The sequence below is a fragment of the Pelodiscus sinensis genome, chromosome 7 (genome assembly GCF_052426305.1).
Source record: "Pelodiscus sinensis isolate ZL-2025 chromosome 7, ASM5242630v1, whole genome shotgun sequence".
In the NCBI taxonomy this organism is placed as follows: Eukaryota; Metazoa; Chordata; order Testudines; family Trionychidae; genus Pelodiscus; species Pelodiscus sinensis.
This window is the reverse complement of record NC_143058.1, coordinates 59,960,147-59,983,440: the sequence shown is the minus strand read 5'-3', so window position 1 is coordinate 59,983,440 and position 23,294 is coordinate 59,960,147. Positions and strand designations below refer to the sequence as shown.

General features: G+C 46.8%; 2 protein-coding genes across 2 annotated transcripts in view; one reads left to right on the top strand and one right to left on the bottom strand.

The window, feature by feature from the left end:
• The window catches only part of CPS1 (carbamoyl-phosphate synthase 1), a 288,535-nt gene that overhangs the window by 222,389 nt on the left and 42,852 nt on the right, over positions 1–23,294 (bottom strand). The window lies entirely within an intron of this gene.
• The window catches only part of MYL1 (myosin light chain 1), a 30,394-nt gene continuing 28,078 nt past the window's right edge, over positions 20,979–23,294 (top strand). Inside the window, exon 1 of the mRNA XM_006127381.5 lies at positions 20,979–21,238. Coding sequence (XP_006127443.1) covers positions 21,101–21,238 — 138 coding nt within the window. The 5' untranslated portion in view covers positions 20,979–21,100. The remainder of the gene's footprint in view (positions 21,239–23,294) is intronic.

Sequence of the window (23,294 nt, the reverse complement as noted above, 5' to 3'; positions counted from 1 at the left end):
CATCCATTTCCAGACAAACAGAGGCTAGGGACACCATTCCTACCCATCCTGGCTAATAGCCATTGACGGACTTAACTTCCATGAATCTATCTTGCTCGTTTTTGAACCCTGTTAAAGTCCTACTCTTCACAACATCCTCTGGCAAGGAGTTCCACAGGTTGACTGTGCGCGGCACAAAGAAAAACTTCCTTTTGTTTGTTTTAAACCTGCTGCCTATTAATTTCATTTAGGAGTCAGGAGTGATCCCCCTTTGCCAAGTTCATGGGCACCCTATTCACTAGAAGGAATAACCTTCCGAAAACCCTTCCTGTCTGAATGATCTGGGTTATGCAGGAGGCTAGGCCAGGCTATTGCTGCAGTCCCTGCTAAACTTGGGATCCATGAATGCCCAGCAAGGCGAACCTGGAGATGTTTTACCCAATGGGTTATTTTATGGGAGGGAGCCAGCTGGCCCAAGGGGGGCAAATGTGAACTGGATCCAGATACAGAGGAGCCATCAGTGCATCTGGTGGGAGGCTAGGCTGTGATTTTGCTTCTCTTATTGCACTGAAGCAAATGAAGTAGGAGGAGGCTGCGATGCAGTAGGAGCCCTGTTGCTACAGATCAAAGGCGACTCTGAAAGTCTTAAGAAGGAAACATCAGAGCCAGAGTCTAACCCCTGCAGTATGTTTCCTCACGGCTCAAGAATTTCTGGCGGGCAGGGTGAATTTTGATGGCACGGCTCTCATGCGAAGGCTGTTCTCCAGAGACTGCCGTTTGCCGCAGTTCACGCCGTGATCCCAGACTGTAACTGAATCTGCCATTGCTTCATCATCGTCTGTAAATCCAGTAGGAGCCAGGCCCGTAAATAATTCCCCTGCAGTATGCAACAGCAGACAGCACTGGAACAAATGGTTACACCTGGCAGCAGATGCCCTAATCAACTTAATTGAGGAGTTGATTGTGTTTCCAGCATTTGGTGTAATTTCATTGTAGCCCCTGAGTTCCTTTCCTTAAAACAGTGGCAGACAAAATATGGCCAGTGCGGTGCCCATGGACTTGGCAAAGAGGGATCACTCCTGGCACCTAAATAAAATGAGTGGGCAGCAGGCTTAAAGCAAACAAAAGGAAGTTTTTCTTCACTCAGCGCACAATCAACCTGTGGAACTCCTTGCCAGAGGATGTTGTGAAGACTGGGACTAACAAAATATGGCCCGTGGGGTGCCCATGAATTTGGCAAAGGGGAAATCACTCCTGACTCCTAAATGAACTTAATAGGCAGCAGGTTTGCTTTAAAATTAATAGGCAGTCTGCAGCTAGGTGTAACCATTTGTTCCAGTGCTGCATCGTAGTCTGTAAATTCAGTTGGAACCAGTCCCATAAATAGCTCCCCTGCAACTGTGAGGGCCATGTGCTCTCAGAATGCAGGGGGCGGGGCTGCTTCATGCACTGCCCCCACCTCTGCACAACCTCGCAGCTCCCCTTGGTCAGAAGCCAGCCATTGGGAGCTGCCCAGGCTGTGCTTGTATAGGGAATGCGCAGGTGCCCCACCCCAGCTTGCGCTGCTCAGAGAAGCACACAGCCACTTTGAGCCACATACGGGGAGGGAGGGGAGTGAAAGGTAGGGAGCCTGCCTGAGGCTCCTGCAGGGCTGCTGGCTGGGAGCTGCTTAGATAAGTACCTCCCGGCCTTAGCCTGCACCTGGCACCCCAGCTTCTCCCTCCCCCCAGCCCTATATACCCCCTCTTACACTCCCACCCCACGTAACCCAAACTGTCTGCACTCCTGTACCCATATCCCCTCCCTGCGCCTGCCCCCCAGGTCACAACCCCTCCCACATCCTTGTACCCCCTTCTACACTCCTCCCCCAGGTCAGAATCCTCTCCTGCATCCATACACCCTCCAGAACCCCCTCCTGCACCCAATCCTCTACCCCTAGCTCCCTTTTGCACCCCACCACCATCCCAGATGCCGCACTTTTCCCATTACTATCATGGAAGAATGCAGCCCCCGACCACCGCCGAATTCTTGAAGTGCTCCCCTCCCCCCCCATCAAAAATATATTGCCCACCCCCGTCTTAAAGCATGGTTTTCCGCTGGGAAGAGGACGCAGTTCTGGTGGCTACATCGTTTACAGCAGCCTAGCAGTGTCGTGTTACAACGATCGCCTATAATTGTGGAGATGATGGGTTTCCTTGCTCACTGAGATTAGTCAGACTCAGGAGAAAAATGGGGTGGCAGTTTGTCAGCTGTGATGGGTGACACAAAAATAAGACACATATAAAATGAGAGATTGATGTCTCAAAGAACAGCCATTTGGGCCCAGCTCCTCACAGGTGACACTGAAACGGAGACTCACAAGCCGCAAATGGCTCTTTAATGGTGTCTCCTACCACTTCTTTGTAGCATATTCAAACACTGTAGGATTTAATCAACAACAAATCTAGGGGTATGTCTACACTAGACACCCTAGTTCGAACTAGTCTGGCTAATGTAGTCATTCAAACTTGCAAATGAAGCCCGGGATTAAAATATCCTGGGCTTTATTTGCATGTTCCCGGGCACCGGCATTTTGAAATTCCCGGTAATTCAAACCCCCGGCTACACGCGGCATGGGCTAGGTAGTTTGAATTAAAGCTTCTAATTCGAACTACCGTTAGTCCTCCAATGAGAATTAGGAGCTTTAATTCAAACTACCTAGCCCGTGCCGCGTGTAGCCGCGGGCAGGGGGGTTCGAACTCCCAGGCATTTAAAAATGGCGGCGCCCGGAAACATGCAAATAAAGCCTGGGATATTTAAATCCCGGGGTTCATTTGCAAGTTGGAATGACTACATTAGCCACCCTAGTTCAAACTAGGGTAGCAGTGTACACACACCCTAAGTTACTAACCAAAGCAGGATGCTTTTCCTCTGTCACTAAACAAATGTAATTCATAAAATACATGGTCAATCATTTTGCTGTGAGAATAAATAATACATATAAAATCCACATCTGGATACCCACATTTTCAAGCTGAATGTATTGGAGAAGTCTGGCCTGTTTAAAAACAAGGCATTCGATATCTAGCTTGTAATACAACAGCAATCAGAATAACTTCCCTTGGCTTTCATTAGCAATGATCTGACTCATTCATGCTAATAAACCCACTGGCCCTCCACTGCCCGTCTATGCACTCAAGTAGAGAGTTATTGCCTCATAAAATGGAGGGGTAGCAACATTATCACTTACATGCAATATCCTTGAGCTGGGCCATGAAACATCAATGAGGGAACAAAGGTCTTTCCTTAATGGGGGGGGGGGAATGGCCAACTTTCCACTCGGTTCATCCTGCTCTATGAAAGGTTAAAAAGATAAGGCCCCGCTGCCTTGCTAGGTCAGCTTTGGCTCACTGCAAATCTGCCCCAAAAATGCAAGAACTTGAATATTTGTGACCCACATCAGTCTTAGCAAGGAAGGGCCAAAACAGCCAGTTGGCAACTGAATTTTCTATTCCTGAAGCAATGACTTTTTAAAAAGGCATAGGCCTCGATTGTCAGCTGGTGGAGTTCTAAGGAAGTAGAATCACTGACAAACGTCCTTGGTAGCGCCTTCTCAACGTAAATAAAACCTTTTTAAAACAAACTAGGGATTTGCGTTCTCCAGCTGCTGAGCACGTCCCTCCCACCTCTCCCCAGCCACCGATCACTGGCCACTACGCTCACCACCACCCCCAGCCACTATGCTCGCCATCTGCTACACCCTACCACCAGCCTGCTCCTGCACCCTCCCCCCTGGCCAAACACCGTACCCTCAACCTGCTCCTGCACCCTCCCCCTTAGCCCTGCACCCTACCACCAGCCTGCTCCTACACCCTCCCCCCAGCCAGATTCTGCACCCCCACCTACACCCCATCTGCTGCCCATATCCTGCACATCCCACCCCTATCCCACTCATTAGCAAAGATGGGGGGGGGCACAGGAGGGGGAGGGGAGAGGCTGTGTGGCTCAGGATGGAGGCGGGCAACGGCAGCACGAAGACACAGATGATGTGAAGACATCACTCTGTCATCCCATGGGAATTATTTTAATCGCGCGCGCGCGCACACACACACACACACACACACACACACACACACACACACACACACACACACACAAATAATAAGTCTGGAGCCTCTGCATGTGAAAGCAGGTTCCTTGATTTATCCATAAGACAAATCCACATGATGCACATTTTACAGCATCCTGTCGATGTATCAAAGCTCTGACCTGAAGAGCGCACCTCGTCGACTGGCAGAGCACGTTATTTTGACGTGCGCTGCATCCTTAGCCTCTCGGCGTCATCGACGGAGGCCATCCTGCCCTGCCTGAAGGTAATGTTAGGAGGTGGACACCTGCCTACTAGGAACTGGAACAAGACCCCCTGCTCTTTTAAAACAGGCCCTGGCCCAAAAATCATTAACAATAGTCACAGAGTTCAAACCCATGAGCTGCACTCCTACTGCCAGTGTACACATGAAAGCCTCTGTAATTCCATCTGCCGTTACCGGTTTTCTAGGTTCTTTCACGTCCAGTGAACTAGACACTGGAGGGGAAGGGGTGATGAGGAGACTGTTTGAACGCAAAGCGGGGTCCAGCCAACAGAGCATAGGGCTGAGAGTCAGGGCACTTGTTTTCTGTTCCTTCCTTTGCCACTGACTTGCTTTGTGACCACCAATCCTTTCCTAGAAGGCTTCAGCATAAAGTTAACTGCCTGCTGTGGAAAACAATCACATGCAACTAGGTAATAACGGAGGGTGGAAGTTAATTTTAAAAACCATGCTGTACTTACAGAAAGCTTGTGCATTATTATGAAGCTTGAGAAAACACACAAAATTGCTGCCGCTTCGTTGTGTAAATGAATACAATTTCCATCTGCAATCTGATTATCATGTTTCCCCAGAGATTATGCAGCTTGATTTTAGTTAGCCAGGTGTCCACTTTTCATGGACACGGTCAAGTTTCTCGCAGTCCCATAAAGTTTGTTCACAGCCACCAGTCCTGGCTCTCAGTGTTCTGTGCTGTTATTTAGCTCTAATTTACCCCTAAATGTCCTCCAACAGCCCAGTAAGCAGTGGACATGTTGGCAATGCTGCCAGACAATATTGACCTCCTGTGGTCTGGAAAATTCCCTGGTTTGGCACCGGTCAGGTGCCGGACTAGAGAGATTCAACCTGTACTCTCAATTAGTGTCTGGAATGGATTAGCACAACCAGCCGTTGTAACCTGGCAATCCAGCACAAAAAAGGTGTTGCACTCCAGGAATCACATTCTGCTTTCTCCCTGCTTTAGTGTGGGCATAATCTGCTCTGTCCTGTTTGCTAGTGCAGATTACCTCACCCTCTAACCCAGGGGTGGGGAACCTAAGTGCAGCCCCCGGCTTGCCTGCATCTGGCCCCCGAGGCGCAGGGCTCCCCCTGTGCTGGTGTTCTAACCTCCTGCGGTCCCCCGTGGGGCTGAGGGACATGATCTACTAGCCTGGGCCCCCCAGACTCCGGTGTGTGAAGGGAATGTGGGGAGTGTCTTTCTCCTCAGCTGGTGGCCCAGTCAGTGAGGGCTTGTTGTGTGTGACCCCCAAACTTATTTTTCTGGGGGTCAGTGGCCCGACCCCACCCCTGCTCTAAACCATCCCTGGTGCACTAGCTGGTGGAGTGGTACAGGAGCAGATCCAGTGCTCCACCCACTAGCCATCCCTTCCTATCCACACACAGGAGGGGAAGTAACTGCCTGGCAGCGTTCGCTCCCTCCCTCACGTGAGAGAGCAGTAAAAGCCACCTGGCAGCATGCCAAGCTAACCCAAGGGAAAACCAGAAAAGCCACACACGTGCCAAGTGTGAGTCGCTATTATTTAGATGACAACATGGGCCCCCTAGTGCGAAGCGCTTCCCCAACACAACCAGGGCTGTGGAGAGCTTAGGTTCTACGGCCACGAGGGGGACAGGCAGCCATTTGAAAGGAGAAATGACTCAAGACCATACACAGCCTGCGTGGAAATGGAATTGTAATAAATACATTATGCATTGGGCAGGAGATAGTGGAGGTATTAAAAGCAGCAGGGTCTCGTTGGCCATCCAAACCAACCCTAGGCCAGATGCACCAGGAGATCGGCACGCTTTCTTCAGTTCCAACCTAATCCCTGGGAAAAAGTGGCTGCTAGTTATGAATACAAAGCTGAGTGCCCAGCATATGTGGGGTCTCAAGCATCCCAGGCAAAGAGAGAAGATGAAAGAGCAGAAAAAAAAAATCAGACTGGTAGTTGCAGGGCCTCAGGCTAGGCAATCAGCAACAGTATGCAGAATGTGTGAGAGAGAAATATGCCAGGTGCCTGCAATCACCTCAGATCCTGAAGCAGGGAGTTAAAAGCACACACTGAATTATCAGCCGCTAACATTGTAACTCTGCCACTGACTTCCTGTGTGGCCTTGAGCAAGTCTCCCTGCCTGTTAACGTGGGAATTGCAATACTTCCCTACCTCTCTTCAAGGAGTACAAGCAGTAAAACGTATCTGCGGTAGCAGCCCAAGCCCCAAAGTGGGAACAGGGCTTCATGGTCCTGAAAAATACATACAGAAAATCCCTGCCCCTCAGGGCTTAGAACAGGGCTACTCAATATGTGGCCCATGGCCCGTTTGTTTGCGGCCTGTGGTGCAGTTTGGGTTTACACAGGGATCAACCCACAGCCTGCGGGAGAGAGCGCCAAAACAAAAAGCAGTCAATATAATCAGGGCTTGACAAATCAGTGAATCTACTCGCCCAGGGCAAGTAGATTTCAGCCGGTCACCCCATTCACCAGCAGCGCGCGCGCACGCTCAATGCGGAGCTGGTGCATGCGCAGTGCAGGGCTGGCAAGTAGATTTTGCCGTGGTTTGTCAAGCCCTGAATAAATGGTCTTCTGTTGAGATGCATTTTAGTAATTGAGTTCCTGGACTGTCATTGCTCATTAAAAGTGCTGTCATATGGGTAGAAATGGAGTAAATGTTGCATTTTATTAATATCAGCAGACCTGACTTAAATGGGGCCTGCGTGTTGTGAAGTCTTGCCTTAATCTTTGTATTCATGCCCGTCAGTGTGAAAGAAGCTATTTGCATATATTTGCTTATACAGTATCTGCAACCACACTTAAGTTGCAGTCCTCAGCTTTGTGCTGTGAGTATCATTGTGGCCTCTGGAGCTTCCAAAGTTGAGTAGCGCTGGCTTAGAATCGGTGAGGTCTTATTAACTAGTTTGTGTTAAGTACCACAATTGCCTCTACACATTTTTTTTATATTATCCCTGTTGTCTTGAACTCCCTCCCTTGCCTTTGCTTCTACCATACGACTTCTTGTCATAAGCCCTGATCCTCCAACCACATCACACATAAGTAATTTCACACAGGAATGCAAAGGGGAGCAAAATTAGACCAGTGGTGGCTGCTTTTGAAAATCCCATCCAGAACAGCAGAGATTTTCAGAAGTGACAATGTGTCCCTCGCTGGGTATTCAGCTTCAAAGACACCTGATTTTCAGTGCATGGAGGATGAACATTTTCTGATGGCCAGGATCAAGTTGGGTGCCCCCAAAATCCCTTGAGAAATCCTTGGCCAATAAATAAGAATTACCATCTTCATTACGGACAGGAACAGCGACAGAGGACCTAGGCAGCTGTTGTATTCCAAACTGAAACGTACAAAGAGACTGTTCTCTTCATCTGTCTAATGCTAATTGGCTGCTGCAGGAAGAGCTGAACTCATCTGATCCCAGAGCACAGAGAACAGACAGACTGAGAAAACAGTGGTTCAGGCAGATTCTGCTACTCTGTGCGTTAATACCCAGACAAGCTGCTTTTGTCTTTTCCTTTGAAGACACAGTGTAGCAGGACACTTTTACAGTTAATTACAGAAATGTCAGTTTCAAACTCTTATGGAATTAATCGCATTTTCTGCTAAATTGCAGCATATTGGTTGTTTTTGTGAAGGTACTCTTCGACATCCATCACCCTCTGGTAGACGAGCAAGTACACGACAGAATAAGCTTCACACTGGGCATTTAATCTCAATACCTGTAGCAGGGCTGTCAGACTTTGCTACCTTGCATCTGCTAAACATCATTACAATAAAGTAATGAAAGTCATGAGAGAGATTTGGGGAAAATTTTCTTAAAAAAAAAATCTTGCAGTAAGTGGAGATGCAAAAATAAATCGACCAAACAGATTTCTAAAAGTGGGGTTTTTTAAACTTGGAAAAATATGTAGCAGTGAGATGTTACTTTGTCATCAAATAAGATCCTGATTCAACAAGACACCCAAGAATCCAGAGTAAAATTTTGTAAAAATTACTTAGGAACTTAAGTCCCATTGTGTTTCAATGAGGCACCCTGCAAGATGCAATCTTGTAGCTTGAGCAAATATACCACTGATCAAGCTAGTCTAGTAAAAATAGCAGTGTAGCTGCTGGGAGTGAGCAGTGGTATAGGCAATCTGCTCCTAGCACACATCTAGCATCTTGGATAGGATCCGCCTAAGGCCGCTAGCTCTGCCCATCACTCACACCACCACAGCGTCTATTTTTAGGGGGAGTTAGCACCTGTACATCAACTCCAGCTGGAAAGGACACAACCAGCGCAGCCATACCCAAACACTCTTCAAGTGACTTAGGCACATGAAAACGGGATCTTAGCCACCTAGTGCCACAAACTCCCCCTGACTTTTACACTCGGGGGGCTTAACCACCTTCAGTGCCTCTGCAAATCTACCCTGCACCACTGAGGCGCTTCTTAAAAGTGTAGCCTTTGACTGAGGTTTTCAAGGCAGCAGATTCATTTAGCTGGGAACTGGGCTTCCAAATCCCTTCGAAAGCTTTCAACCGCTCAGCTTTCGCCATGTGTTCAAAGCCCATTGGCTTCCATGGGATTTAAACTCCCTTGCCTAAGAGCTTTGGAGCTTGCACCAATGTCTCCATTTTTACTACATCATCTTTTTGTTTCCCCTTGTGTTCCCCTTTGCCATCCTGAAATAGTGGCCAATTCTCTATTGCGCCACCGGGCCCAGCTATGCGTTAAGCATTTGTATTTTTAAATACTGGGCATTGTGGAAATATTAAACATTGTGGCTACGTCTACACAATGAGTTTTCTCCGCAAAATATATGCTAATGAGGGACTCATTTGCATGAATTGTGATCTCATTTGCATATCGTCTTCCTATCCGTTTTTGCAATGGGTTTTTGTGCAAAAATGGATTGGCAAAAAATGTGCAAAGGAGATCATGACTCATGCAAATGAGTCCCTCGTTAGCATATTTTTTGCGGAGAAAACTTGTAGTGTAGATGTAGCCTGTGGGCTAACGTATGCCCAACTGGCACACCCCTGCTTTGGGCCCAGAGCAAAGTGACACTGTCAAGCATGGGCCTTGTGCCTCAGAGACACAAATTAGATTAGAGCCGTGAGTCTCTCTACCCTCCATGGGCCTCATCTTAGCAGGGCCTCTAGTCACAGGAAGTGCCTGTCGCACACATATGCTAAAAGAGTACATATTAGGGTAGGTGAATTGAGTGCCTGGAATTACATGAGGATAAGGATATGAATTGAGTGCCTGGAATTACATGAGGACAAGAATATACTAGGCATCATGTAAACTTGTAGGAATGAGGCTAATCAATATCATGTGGTAATACCAGGGTATAAAATATATTGGAATGACAGAGTCAGTTGCACCGGTGAGGGTGTGGTACTTTATGTGGAAAAAAGTATAGTGAGTCAAAGTAAACATTTTAAATGTCTCCAGCTGTACTACAGAACATCTATGGATAGAAATTCCATTCTTGTTTCATGAAATTATAGCAGCAAGAATATACTACCCACCACCTTGCCAGGAGGCAGACAGCAATTGTGAAATGCTCTGGGAGAACAGAGAGGCCATAAAAGTAGAGAACTCATTCATAAAGGGGGATTAAAACTACCCCCAAAGTGACTGGATCCACATCCTCAGGACGGGATGTGGAAATAAAATTTCTAGACACCATTAATGACTGCTTTTTTGACCAGCTAGTACTGGAACCCACAAGGGGAGAAGAAGGTTTTTATTTAGTTCTAAGTGGAGCACTGAGTCTGTTCTGAGAGGTGAATACAGTGGAAGCGCTTAATGTTAGTGACCATAATATCATTTACACTTAACATCCTTGGGGGGAGGAAGACTAAAGAAACCCACCACAGAAGCATTTATTTCCCAAAAGGGGAGCTAAACAAAAATGAGGATGCTACGTATACGGAAATTTTTAAAAAACAAAGTCACAAGAATAAAATGCCTGCAAGCTGCATGGAAATTGTTTAAGAACGCTATCATGGATGCTCAGATTAAATCCACACCCCAAACACTGCAGAGTAACAAGACCAAAAAATAATGACACCCCGGAATAAACAGGGAAAGAGGTAGTTATAGGCAAAAAAGGCATCTTTTAAAAATTGGAAGTTAAATCCCCCTGAGGAAAACAGAACAGACCATGACGCTATTATAGTGTTATAATATGATAAGCTAACGTAATGCCATGGAGATTAAGCTTCTCAGGTATGTTTCCCTGTAGAAGGATGAGCTTGATTTAATCATATTACATGAAAAAAAAAAAACCACTCAGGCTGATTCTGGTACCTTGGGCTGATACGGGAATCACAGCTAGAAGCTGAAATAGCAGCCAACACTGCAGAAACAAGTGCTCCATTCTCATGCAAATAAGGGGAAGTAAAAATAGTTTAAATTATGGAAAATGCCCTGGACTCCATCTCTGAGTGAATACTGCACATGTGGCTCCAAATATTCATATGAATTTTCAAACAAGTTCACTTCAACTTTGTCGAAATCCCGCTGTCTTTGCTGTTCATGAACAGTAGGGCAAATGGAGTTTATTGGCAGGTATGTTTGCCACAAGAGCTCACTTTCAGTGAACATTCAGAACATTTGCTGAAAACAAATTATGAATTTGTAAATCACAAGACTTTTCTCTGGTCAGTGGATTCACTGACTCAGGTGTCCAGTCAAAAAAGCCCAAATTGCTAATACTGAACAATCACGGTGAGCCACTCATACTATCTCTACAAGCTAAAAATCATTACTGGGCATGTAAACTTTGACTAGGATCATTCCAAAATAGAAAAAAAAAAAAGGTACACTTCATTCATTCCTTCTGAATTAATTATTCGCCCAATTCTAGTACCTAGGGTTAGGAATTTGGGGTCCAAGTTGGCATTTACTTGAAAGAAATGCAGATGTGGTCACCCTTTTATAATGAACTTTTCACAATGATAGCAGTGATGGTACCACAGAGATGTCAAACTCCCCTTTCCATATACTTTCCCCCAAATTCTCTCTCCATACGTACAGGCCAATTGTATTCATTTTGCCCAACCTAAAGTTTTGCCAGGTAGAAAATACTTAGCACAAAAAAACTGAAATACAAAATTCGTCCCTGTTGTAGCATCAGTGGAGTTGCCCTTGGGATAAATTTGGCCCAAAGTATTTACTACTACTACTACTAATAAACAACAGACGCTTCTGAGCTCCCCTTCAGCGGTTGCCATCTACCGAGAGAACATCATCAGCCTCTGAAATTGGCAACGTTAGAGCCATAAGACACTGGAAAGCATTTTGCATGTTGGCTTGACAAGCCGAAGAAGAGATTTCAGTATTGCATATATTTAAGCGCATAATGGAGTTCTTGGATTGTGTAATTGGCCTGACCCATGCCACTTCCATCAGCATCCCCCCCAAAACTCTTAATCCTGGACACAGTGTGGTAAATAGTCATTTCCATTTTAATTATTAAAAACATTCCACATGAGGAAAGCTGCAGCTTGATGTTAGCCCTCTGCAAAGGATACACGTAACCTCCATAGTGGAGCGATATAGGAAACACTCCATATGATCCCCGTGGAGTTTCTCACCACCCATGTTTTGAAATACTGCCTGATTCCCAAAGATTTATGGTTCTTTCTATGAGAGCAGTTTTACATAGCTCCATATCAACCTCTGATCTCATAGGTCATATGAGGCGCAGAATAACATTCTTAAGCGACATCATGTTACCTGACTCCCTAATTCTAAATAAGGGCCTCCGGGCCTCCTGGCCATTTAGAGAAAGTTAACAGGTCTTCTGGAAGGAGACGGGAAGAAGTTTTAGAAAGAGGGAGGAGGGAAAAAATTATTTATGGACACTCTTCCGATAGCAGAACTTTGCACTTGCATAAAGCCTCCCATTGGAGGATGCGAAAGTGCTTGACCAATGTAATTTTCCTAGCAGGCGTGAAGTTAAAAGCACTTACGAATAGGTAAGCTACACCACAGTGAATTTACGTGGTTTGGCCAAGGCTTCAAAGTGAGCCAGTGGCACAGAAGGGACCTGAACCCAGTGGTTCTTCCTTCCTGTTTCCTGCCCTAAGCACCAAGTAACACGAGGCTGGGTCCTTTAGTCCCCCAAGACAAGGAGCCTTAGTCTTTGATCAAGGCTGCAGAGCCTCCAGTCCCTAGGTCAAGAGTGTGAAAGAGACCGTTCTCTTTCCCTCAGCCCTCACTGATTAGGAACAGGCCCTTCTACCACCCTCGTTGGCTAGAGGACTTTGGGGAAATTCCACCCATCACTTCTCGCCCACCTCTCCCTGGAGAAGAGGAATGCTGCTCCGGGGGAGTGCTCAGTCCTGCCCGTTCCGGGAAAGGACATCAGGAGAGCTCTGACTGGTCAGATGGCAGAGGGGCATGCTGGGAGAAGACCGGATGGGCTGGCCAGTGAGCTCAGTGGGAGCACGTCCTGAACTAGAGACCAGGAGATTGTCCAGGGGGCAACCCAGGCAGGCAGAGCAGCTCCGGCCCAGTGGCTTGACCAGCACAGTGAACAAGTCGAGATACCAGGACCCAGGACTCTCCACACCATGCTAGGGGATCTCCAGGCCTTTACAAACAAGTCACTGTCTGGGAATGCCCAAGCGGTACCAGTAGCCAGAAATGCCTTTAACCAGGAAGCTTCCTGTAGGAAGTGTCAGAGGGGTAGCCGTGTTAGTCTGAATCTGCAAAAGCGACGAAGAGTCCTGTGGCACCTTATAGACTAACTGAAGTGGAGCATAAGCTTTCGTGGGCAAAGATCCACTTCGTCAGATGCATGCCATCTGACGAAGTGGGTCTTTGCCCACGAAAGCTTATGCTCCTACACTTCAGTTAGTCTATAAGGTGCCACAGGACTCTTCGTCGCTTTTGTAGGAAGTGGACACCCAAGCTCGGCCCCTCCGATAAATACCCCGTCTATAGGGAACAACTACACACATTCCAAAGCTACAAAAAATATGCTCAGGCATGAGGACCTCGCGTGACATGAGGAAGAGGCGGAGAATAACGTCAAGAGACTAAATCTGTGCTTTAGGTACCTCTGGGTGCCCTCAGAGTGGATGTGTTCACCCCTCTCCTCCCCCCCAGTAGACCTCTAGTTGTTTTGGTTGTGGGTGCCGATTCCAAACACTGTGTGTGCTTCCTAGACGATCACAGGCAGCTTCTGAGTTGTGGAGAACACCACAGATCATTCACAAGGGCAGAGAATTGTGCATAGCAAGGTGTGACACAAGGGCCTTTTTCCCCCCTGAATATCTTCCCTACCTGCTCCAATAGACAATGAAGTCAAGTGAAGCCTTAGAAGCAGATGTTTGCTCTAGCCAGAATGCACCTATTGCAATGCATAGAAATAGCTGAAGAATTCCAATCTCCTTCGCCTGGCTCCTGCAAGCAGGTTCTAAGTTATGCAAATTACTGTCTACTTAAATAAGTGATCCATTATAAATACCAGAAATCAGGCAAAATGCTGGAAAACTACAGGGCTGTACCTGACTATACCAATATAATTTAGAGTCCCATATGTGCTGCTGTACTTAAGCAGTGTACACCCTCCACTGGGCAGAACTAGGCGTTTTCATCGGAAAGGAGACAGATTTTTGGGCTGGGGCCTCAGCTGGCATAAATTAGCAGAGCTCCACTGACTTCAAACGACTGCTGATTGACGCCAGCCAACAGTTTGGCCCTTCCATTCTGAATAGTTTCAAACCCTCTTTAGGGTTTTGTTTGTCCAAGAAAAAAAAAAGTCGCTCTGCTGTCAAGTCGCATAGAAACTAGACTATGCAGATATTTGTGGACGTGGTGCTATTTACTTAGCCATCCTTTAATGCCCTTTCCAATTCTCACGGCATTCTGTCTTCTAGCAGATTATCGAAATAGGACTTGAGAAAGACACAGCTCATTTAAATGAACAGTAATTTAATTCTTTCGTTACACATTCCCGGAATGAGACAAGGAGAGACCGTCAATCTCTACAGCTGGTGCCCAGGTTCTGGGGCAGTGAAGCTACAAGAATTCTAATTGCACCAAGGGGATTTTAATACATACGCTATGAGCGACCGTGCTGGGAATAGCATCTTGTGCAGCACTTAATCTGTATATTTAAAACCAAGTAGTGAGAACTATCCCCACAGGCCCTGTCAGCTAACATTTCCTGTGCAAAGAATCCTGCCTGAAGAGAATCAATACACGTGCCTTGCCTTAACGGCCAGTCTGGCTGAAGGAAGCTAGAACAGGTGCCAGGGGGAAATGCGGTCACGAATTTTTCAGCCACATTTTATCAGCCATTTACTGCATTTTTTACTCTGGGTGGGGTTGTTTCCTACAAGGGCAAGCATGCATGAACATAAAACGATACTCTTTCGATCTCCCACCATGAGTTATCAGAGGCCACCCAGGAGGCTGGAAAATTAATTGAAAAGCATGTGAGCAACTGGATTTCTTTTTCAAGGAGGAAATGGCCTCTGGATTGTTCGGGGAGGATCCAGGGGCTATGTTTTCCCCTTGGCAGGTCCCCCTCACGAGGGGAGGGAAGCTAAGGGGCGGGAGCATTCTCAGAGGAACGTCTTACATGCCTCACTTGGGGTTGCCTGGAGACACTGACATTGCGACAGAATTAGAAAGCCTTGAGCAGGAGGGCAAGAAGGCACAAGTGCAAAGTCAGCCGTGGGCTATATGTGGCGCAGCAGTTGGTGCCCTTCTCCCCTCGTATGCACTTTTCCAAACACTTCTTAAATCTGTCCTTTGACGTCCAGGCCAGTCCTCTCTTGCTTTTGCTTTTCACAAACTCGCGAGGCTCGTTTTATCGCTCTTTCCTTGTTTTGGTGGCCGTTTCTCCTCCCCTTTTCTTTCCGGAACCTACCATCACCCCTTGGGTGTAGCCGTTGCAGATCCCCTCTCGTGGCTGGAGACCAGAGAGCAAGGAACAGAACGGAGTGGACAGAGCGATTGATAAATATTCCCTAAAGAACATGTATCCATTGCCCCTGAGAGCGTATCCAAAATAGCCCTGCTCATGGCAGCTTCCTCGCTCAGCATTTGGATTGTATCACACAAGTTCTATTGAAGAACTAGAAGATTGACTGGCCATTGCTCAGGCCCTTGAGGGCAAGGAGCTGCGGGTGTGGGGGGTGCAGGAGTCAGGGCAGGAGCTTGGGGATGTGAGGGGTTCAAGGAAGGAAGCTAGGGGAGGGGGCTGCAGGAGTCAGAGATGTGGGTTGGGAGGGAGGCCTCAGGGGAAGGGATGGGGGCCTTCGGGGATGGGGTGGGGGCAGCCAAAGGCTTCTTCCCGGAGCCATGAGGCCCACCCACCGGCTACTCCCCGGGCCAACCCAGGGCATCAGGGAGTGCTCCTCAGAGCCAGCCCAGGGCAGCAGGGGCTGCACAGCCCAGCCAGTAGCTGTTCCCCGGGGCAGGCCATGGTGGCGGAGGCTGTGCTGCCGGCCAGTGGCTGCTCCCTGCCCCCTTGTGATCTTTCTTGGGTATAACCGTCCCCCTGTGGTCATTCAGGAGTATAACTCTCCCTGTTATCACACCCTCCCTTTCCCTTTGATGAGACAAAATGCATTCCAGGCACATCCCATTGTCCTGGCACAACCAAACCCTGACCTGGCTTTAAGTTCTGATGAGAGGAAGCTTCCTACCAAAGTTGGTGGTCCTAGCTCTTACCGTGTAGGAGCAGTTCTAGAACAAACTGCCTCACAGACAGACAGACAGACAAACTCTCTCAAATACATAGTACATAAAAGATCTCAATTCAGCCAGCTCCATCCATTTCATTTAAAATATTGTTATTTGATGCAGAATAGAAACACACATGCATATGGTCTTCCTGGAGAGCTCTCTTTGCACTGTTGTCTTTTTTGGTCCTCAGGTTAATTTAGGTTAAATCTTATTTGTACCCATAAATTCCCCAAACGCTTCTGTCTGTCTGCCACGGAACAACACGGGAAGCAACAGCGGCCATGAAGAACAGCAGCAGCTGAGGAGGTTTGTTGCTTTCTCTCACAAGTGGGCCTTGTCACCCTGCCAGGGAGCAGCGGCAGCAAGATGGCTCTGGCACAGCCTGACACCCACATCGGGTTATTCACAGCCAAAAGCGGAAGAGGAACCTTGTTGCTGTAACACCTGGAAGTGGGGCTGCGTCTGCCACTATTGACTGAAGCGTAGCATGAATGGGCACAGACCCCCTCACCGGCCAAACACAGGCAAAATGCAGTTCCTAAGCATCTCAGGAACTGAGATGGATATGCAGTGACTTGCCCAAGGTCACTTAGGAAATCTGTGGCAGAGCAAGGACCTCAACCCAGGTCTCCCTGAACCCTCCTTCCTCTTTATTAGCTACAGCTGTTTGCCTTCTTAAATCCATAGGGTTATTTTGCAGGAATGCCTGACTAAAGCTAACTTTTTGGGGGGAGCTAGGGGAACTGAGGAAACATGAAACATGGCCCTGATTGGTGGAACTGGGCTCAAAGTGTGAGCACATTCCAAAAAGTTTAGCTTTTCTTTTTAAAGGTGTTTAGTTTTCATCTCACTTTGTTCTAATGCCTGGAGGGTTTGCAGAAGTGCTTGGGCCCTTCCAAATACCTGATGGCCACAGACCTGCTGGGGTGAATCCTAACAATCCTACAAATGTGGGGCCATCTAAGCATGTGTGTTTCTGTGTTTTAAATTCTTTACACATAAATGACACAGAGTTGGATCAACACCGCTAGTGGTTTGCATTGCACTTGTGCTTCTGCACCACAACTAGCTTAGTCACTGGAGACTCCTGCTCTTTGGCACATTCTGCACCACAGAAAGCCTTCCAGCATTATTTTATGTTGTGGGGACACACAATACGCACTACGGGGTGTATACCTGAAATGCAGATCCACTGGTGTGTGACAGGTCCCCGAAGCTATGTCTACACTGCCGGGTTCTTGCACAAGAACACGGCCACGCTGCCATGTCTGAGATGTGCTTTTGTGCAAGAGCGCCCAGGGCAGTGTGCAGGGGCAGATGACCGTTTTGCGGGGCCCCGGGCAACATAATTCCGCAGGGCCCCCCCTTTGCCACGGCGCATGCGCGGGGCTTTTTGAAGCGCGGGGCCCAGGGCGGCCGCCCCGCTCGCCCTGCCCTATATCCGCCCCTGGCAGTGTGGATGCTCTCTTGCGCAAGAAAGCTCTGATGGCCATTTTAGCCATAGGGCTTTCTTGCGTAAGCAACCCCTGAAGCGCGTCCACACTGCCCTCTTGCGCAACAGCTCTTGCGCAAGAGAGCTTACACTTGTAAGAAAAGAGTGTAGCTCTTGCGCAAGAAGCCCTCTCTTACCACGCCGTACCGTAAATTTTCTTGCGAAAGAGAGGGTGGGCAGTGTGGATGCTCTGCAGGTTCTTGCACAATAACAGCCGTTCTTGCGCAATAACCCGCCAGTGTAGACATAGACCTATTGTGCCCAATCCAGAGGAGCTGAGCTGTTACAGCCCTCATCTCCAAAGGCCTGACTCTTTAGCTCAAACTTGAGAAACCTGGGTGTGTCCAACAAGGGGGTGACCATCACCCTTACCACAGGGCTGTGTGTATATCGATGGAGGATGCACACATCTGTTAGAAATATTACAGTAGTGCTTGTCCGTTTAAACCAAGAGCAGGGCTCCGCTGTGCCAGTGGCTGCACTTACACAGAGCGAGAGAGAACGTCAGAAGGGAAGATCCCTCCAACCCAGTATCCTCTCTTCCGACGGTGCAGCAGAGGGGATGAGCAAAGCAAGCAACGCTCAAGTCATCCATCCCCTGTCCCACTGTGGGAACCGGGCCAAAAAAAAGTTTACCCCAACTGTGAGCACAATTGTAAAGAGCATGTAAGTGTCTGCAAGATAACAAACACACTGACCTATAACAGCAAATGCTGATGGGAAATACTCCCAGGTTGCTTTCAACAAAGACTGCTATAAACTATGGACGTTAATGAGTAGTCGACTACCCTGTAAGCGTATCAAGTAGTCAACTGGAGTACTGACTACCCACTTCCTCCTCTTGCTTCCTTTATGAGATACAGCAGGGGGGAGGGGAAACAGGAGCTGGTGCTGGGGGGAGCCAGATTAAAAGCCGGCTCCCCCCAGTACCGTCTCTATGGTGCCGCCTGCCCCTCTCCCCCCGCTGCCTTTATCAGAGGCAGTGGGGGTGGGAATAGAGGAGGCTGCTTCGGCAGCAGCCCCGTCTGCAGCGGATGGGGCCTGCTGGCCCAGCATGCTGCACCTCTTCATTTTAAATGTATTAAGAGCCAGGAAGCTCTTGCTACATTTAAAATGCAGAGACGCAGTGCAGGTGGCTCCTGGAGCCAGCACGAGCCGGGACTGCTACCCCCAAGGCTAGTTGTGCAGTCAGTTGTGCACGACTAGTTGTGCATTCAGTTAGCCAGATAACTGCAATTTAGCATCCTTACTATAAACAGGTGCAATAGAACCGGAGAGAGAGAGAGAGAGATTAGACCTAACCAAAAAAATAAAGGGGGGGGGGGGCTATTGACATGATCCAAGGACTATGTTGAAATCACCCTTGGTGACAAAACAAAAGCAAAGCAAGAACTGGAAATCAATTCACCATATTTCATGCATTGGACATTAGACCTAATTGGTGGCCCTCCTATTGAGGTGACTACTGCACCCATCACTTTCTTGGTGGCTCCTCCAAGCAAGAGGCTTCTGAAGTGGGGAGCAAAAGTAAATGCAAAAGAACAGATGGAAACTCCTCGAGTAAGATCCATGACCATGTCTACCACCCTCGGAACCCCAGGCCTTCCTCATCCTGGTGCCGAGAAACACCCTGACCAGAGAGATCCAGAGAACATCACCACCTCTGCTGGTTCCAGCTGAATCCCAGCCCCTGAGTGGGATGAAGTGAAATCAGACCAACAACCTGGGCAGCCCCAGCTCATCATAACTACTTCTCCTCCTCCCCCCAAGGACAGTTACCACCATCTCTGAGGCCATCTAAGGGATTGTCAAACAAGTCCAGGGGAGGGGTTCCTCTTCTAAGACTCTCCAGCGAAAAGGAAAGGGAACAAGGGATGCAGTTACGATGGAAGTCTTGTTTACATTTCAAAGGATTTAGCCATTTCGCTAGCCCATATTTTATCTAACTACATTTTCTGCTCCTAGGTGTTTGTAAGCTTTACAGGCAGGAGAGAGGAAGTTTGAGCGACCTTTTACAGACAGGAGCCTGAGGCACAGAGATGAAGGGCCACACCTTCAGCGGAGGTCTATCGACTAAAAGGAACGGACCCAAAAAACTCACTTGTCCTGGATCGCACCAGAGGTCTGTGAGTAGCCCCGATTTCCCGAGGCCTGGTCTAGTGCCAGCCTTCCCCTGCTCCGTTGTGGTTTCTGTAAATGTCTCCTTCTGAAAGGCCCATTTTCAAAGCAACGCCCATGCTTGCTGGGCTGAGGAGATGAGACACGGAGCTAGGAGGTGCTGTGAGAGCCTTGGATGTCTCTAATTATAACCCTCTCCAACCTGGAATCCTCAAGGACATGAATAATGGCTCTGTTAATAGCCTTGCACTTATTAGTATAAAAATGCAGGAATCCAAAGCCTATGTCAGTAGGTGTTTTCGAGACAAGGAGAAATATAGTCTACCCTCGAAGTGTCTGAAGGAATTCTAAAGCCTATGGACTTGGAGGGGTAGTAATTCAATTTAGTAGAAATGGAAACTCTTTTGCTCTGCTGAATAAAATATCAGGGATCCAGCAAAAACTCAGTTGTCTTCTCCACACTGAAAACTGAAGAGCATGGGAAGAAGGAAGGTCTCTATGGAGACTGAAGTGTGGAAAGATAAATAAAAGTTTTAAGAAGGGCAGTTAAATTACAAATGCTTCTTTTGATTAATTGTTTGTGGTTAGATAAGGGTGGGAAAGCACCAGCATCGGAAAACAATATCACGTAGAGCATCTTCATTTAACTGGGGCTCAGTCCATCAGCTACAACATGACACTGGATTAAAGAAAGTGATTTGGAGTTTTTGACTCAACTTTACCATAGCTTTCTAGGCTTAGAAGGAAGAGGGAGAGCAGCAGGAGAGCTCTCGCAGGCTCTTCTCCCTGGGAGAGTTACGGTGGCTGAACGCATGAGGAGTTTTCCATATACGTCTGCTTTATTTTTAAACAACCCCCAGTCTTTGCCTGATCAGCACTTTGTGGCAGAAGGAGGAAGCGGAGGAGGAGTAAAGGGGGCTGGAGGAAGGAGGTCAAGGAGGATGGAAATTGGTGATCTTCCCAACGCTTAAATTAAAAATTCCAGTGTGAAACACAATCTAGTGACACATAAGGTGGGGGGGGAAGAAGGGGGAGATTTATGACTTCAGCACAACGGAAATTCTACCAAGAAAGAGCATAAGTCCATCTGTATTTGAATGCCAACAAGTGATTTGGAACCGGCTTCGTCATATTTCTCTCTTCTTCTTCTTCTGTATTTTGAAAAAAATGCAGGGGAGGCTTTTATAAAAAGGCCACTGAAGTGCCCTGATCTGACGTAGCCCTGACCCTTTATATTCCATTTATAGTCTGAGGGAGAATGACATCCCCCCTACTAGCAAACTGTCCAATCCAGCTGCATGTGTCAAGATTGTATTAGGCACTAAGTGAAATATATATATGACCTTTTAGTGTTTTACACAGTGGGTCCTCCTCCAAGGCTCTGGGCTGTAGATCATCTTGACCACTGCTCCTTACCCAGGAATCACTTTTAAAGGTTTTTTGGGGTCCTTTGCTTTTTTAAACAAACAAACAAAATGGCACCAAAGAAGGATGTTAAGAAAGCTGCACCAGCATCAGCACCGGCACCGGCACCGGCACCAGCTGCTGCCCCAGCGCCTGCCCCAGAACCAACTAAACCCAAAGAACCAACAATTGATCTGAAGAGCATCAAGGTAAATGGTTGAACTTACATGGTCACTGAAAGAGCCCCCGAAACACAAAAAAGCAGGAAATTTAGCAGATCCCTATGGGAACCTGCAGTAAATATTTGCATTTGTTTCTGGATGTGGGACAGCCGTGAAATGACTGAGTAACCTGAACGGCTTTCCTGATTTACCTGAGCTTCTTATTTATCTACATTGCTGGAAATCTCTAAAGCATGGCGCACATTTTAATGCAAAAGCAAAACCTGGAAAGCTCAAAATTTTTTTAACATAGTGGCCAGTGTAGCTGTTCTCTTAGCAACACCAGCCTGGCCCAGAGTAATTTTCCATTCAGTGGAACTGAATGTAAGGAATTTTTAAAAGGAAAAAAGATACACACACTCCAAATTAGAAGCATGAAAACTGAATTAGCAAAAGAAAAAATTTCACTCCTTCCTTCCCTCTCTTTCAAAGTGACTCATTACTTTGCAACTTTCACTCTGAACGCCTTTCCAAATTTTTGGGAGCAGCTGTTGACTCTTTAGTCCTGGGTGCATTTATTTGACAGCTGCTTTGCTTATCCTCCATAAAAGACAACCGAGACAATTCCATCAATTTCCTTTTAGCTTTGCTACCAGAAACATTGATCCTATGGTAAATGAAATAATGAGGTAGAAAACCTTTAAGGGAAATGTTTCAGTGACTATATTTTTCATCTCTATGTTTTTGTTCATAATTTGCTAGTTGCTGCAAAGAAACTAACAAGCAGGAAAATCCTTTCAGAGGTTTTTCTTAGGTTGCAGATTAATCAAATTCGTGTTTTCTTTGGTTTTCGCATGCTAAGTTGAATGTGGTTGGTTTTTTACTTGAAAAGAACTGTCTGCAAGGAGGAAAGTCTGTCTTGGGGAAAGGGAGGTGACAAAGAGGAATGAGATAGTTACATCAACCTGTATCTCTAAGCAACATTATAAATAGTCATTCCCCACCTATCTGGGAAGCTTCTGGTCAGATTACCAATTTGGGAATCTCTACATAAGAAGTCCTGCCTAATATGGAGAACTGAAGGGTAGAAGATACAGAAACAATTCTGAGAACCATTCTCATTTTAGCCACAATGTCCCATAATGAATTCTGTTCAGGTTAACACCACCTACAGCTGGTTGTTTCACTAACACTTGGCTAGTCAGAGACTTTCAATGTTATGATCTGTTACTTGAAATCATTTAAGCGTCCTTTAACTTTCACAGCCTGACTTTAAATGTTAAGTCAATATTTCATTAACACAACACCAACAAAAGTTAGAGAGAAAATAATATAGATCTTCTCCGCTCCTCTCAATATTGAGTCTGATCTGATCAAGAAAGCTCCTTTCAAGGGCTGAGTGGTCATAACTGAGGTTGAGTATAGAACCCCATCTCCTCTGGCAATACTTTCTAAAACTAAAATCTTTCGTTTGACAAATATCCAGTTACGTGGAGGAACATGAGCTGGAGTTTCTATTACATGATTTAAGTTGGTTTGGTGGCTGCATGTGTCCAGTTCATTAGGAAAAAACAGGAATTTTCACCTCCAGTGATCCTAGCTGATCGATCTTTGCATAACTACACAGTAGTATATTACCATTCAAAAAAATAGAAGCAGGGCTTAGGCACCACAACAGTTCAGCCTGATCCTATTCTTTGTTCATACTGCTCTGCATTAACACTGCAGATAAACAGTTATTGGTAACAAAACCACAACTCTGCATGTTGTCAGATGGGTATTGGTAACCAAGTCTGGCTCATTTGTACCCAGCACGGTTCGATTTTAGAACAAAAGACTTCTATCTTCGCTCCTTGCTTTAAAAATAAAACATGATGGCTTAAAAAGAGAAATCCTCCTCCTTTTTAAAAGAAAACGACTAAAAAGGCAGCATGGATGAGGTAGGTAGGTATTATTATCATCCCATTTTGCAAATGGGGAAACGGAATAAAAAGTGTTTGGTGGATTTCATTAAACAAACAAACAAACAAAAAAAACCCACAGAATGAAACAGGCTCTAATGCATTTCTATGCCCCATTTCTATGCTCTGGCCATTAGACTCCA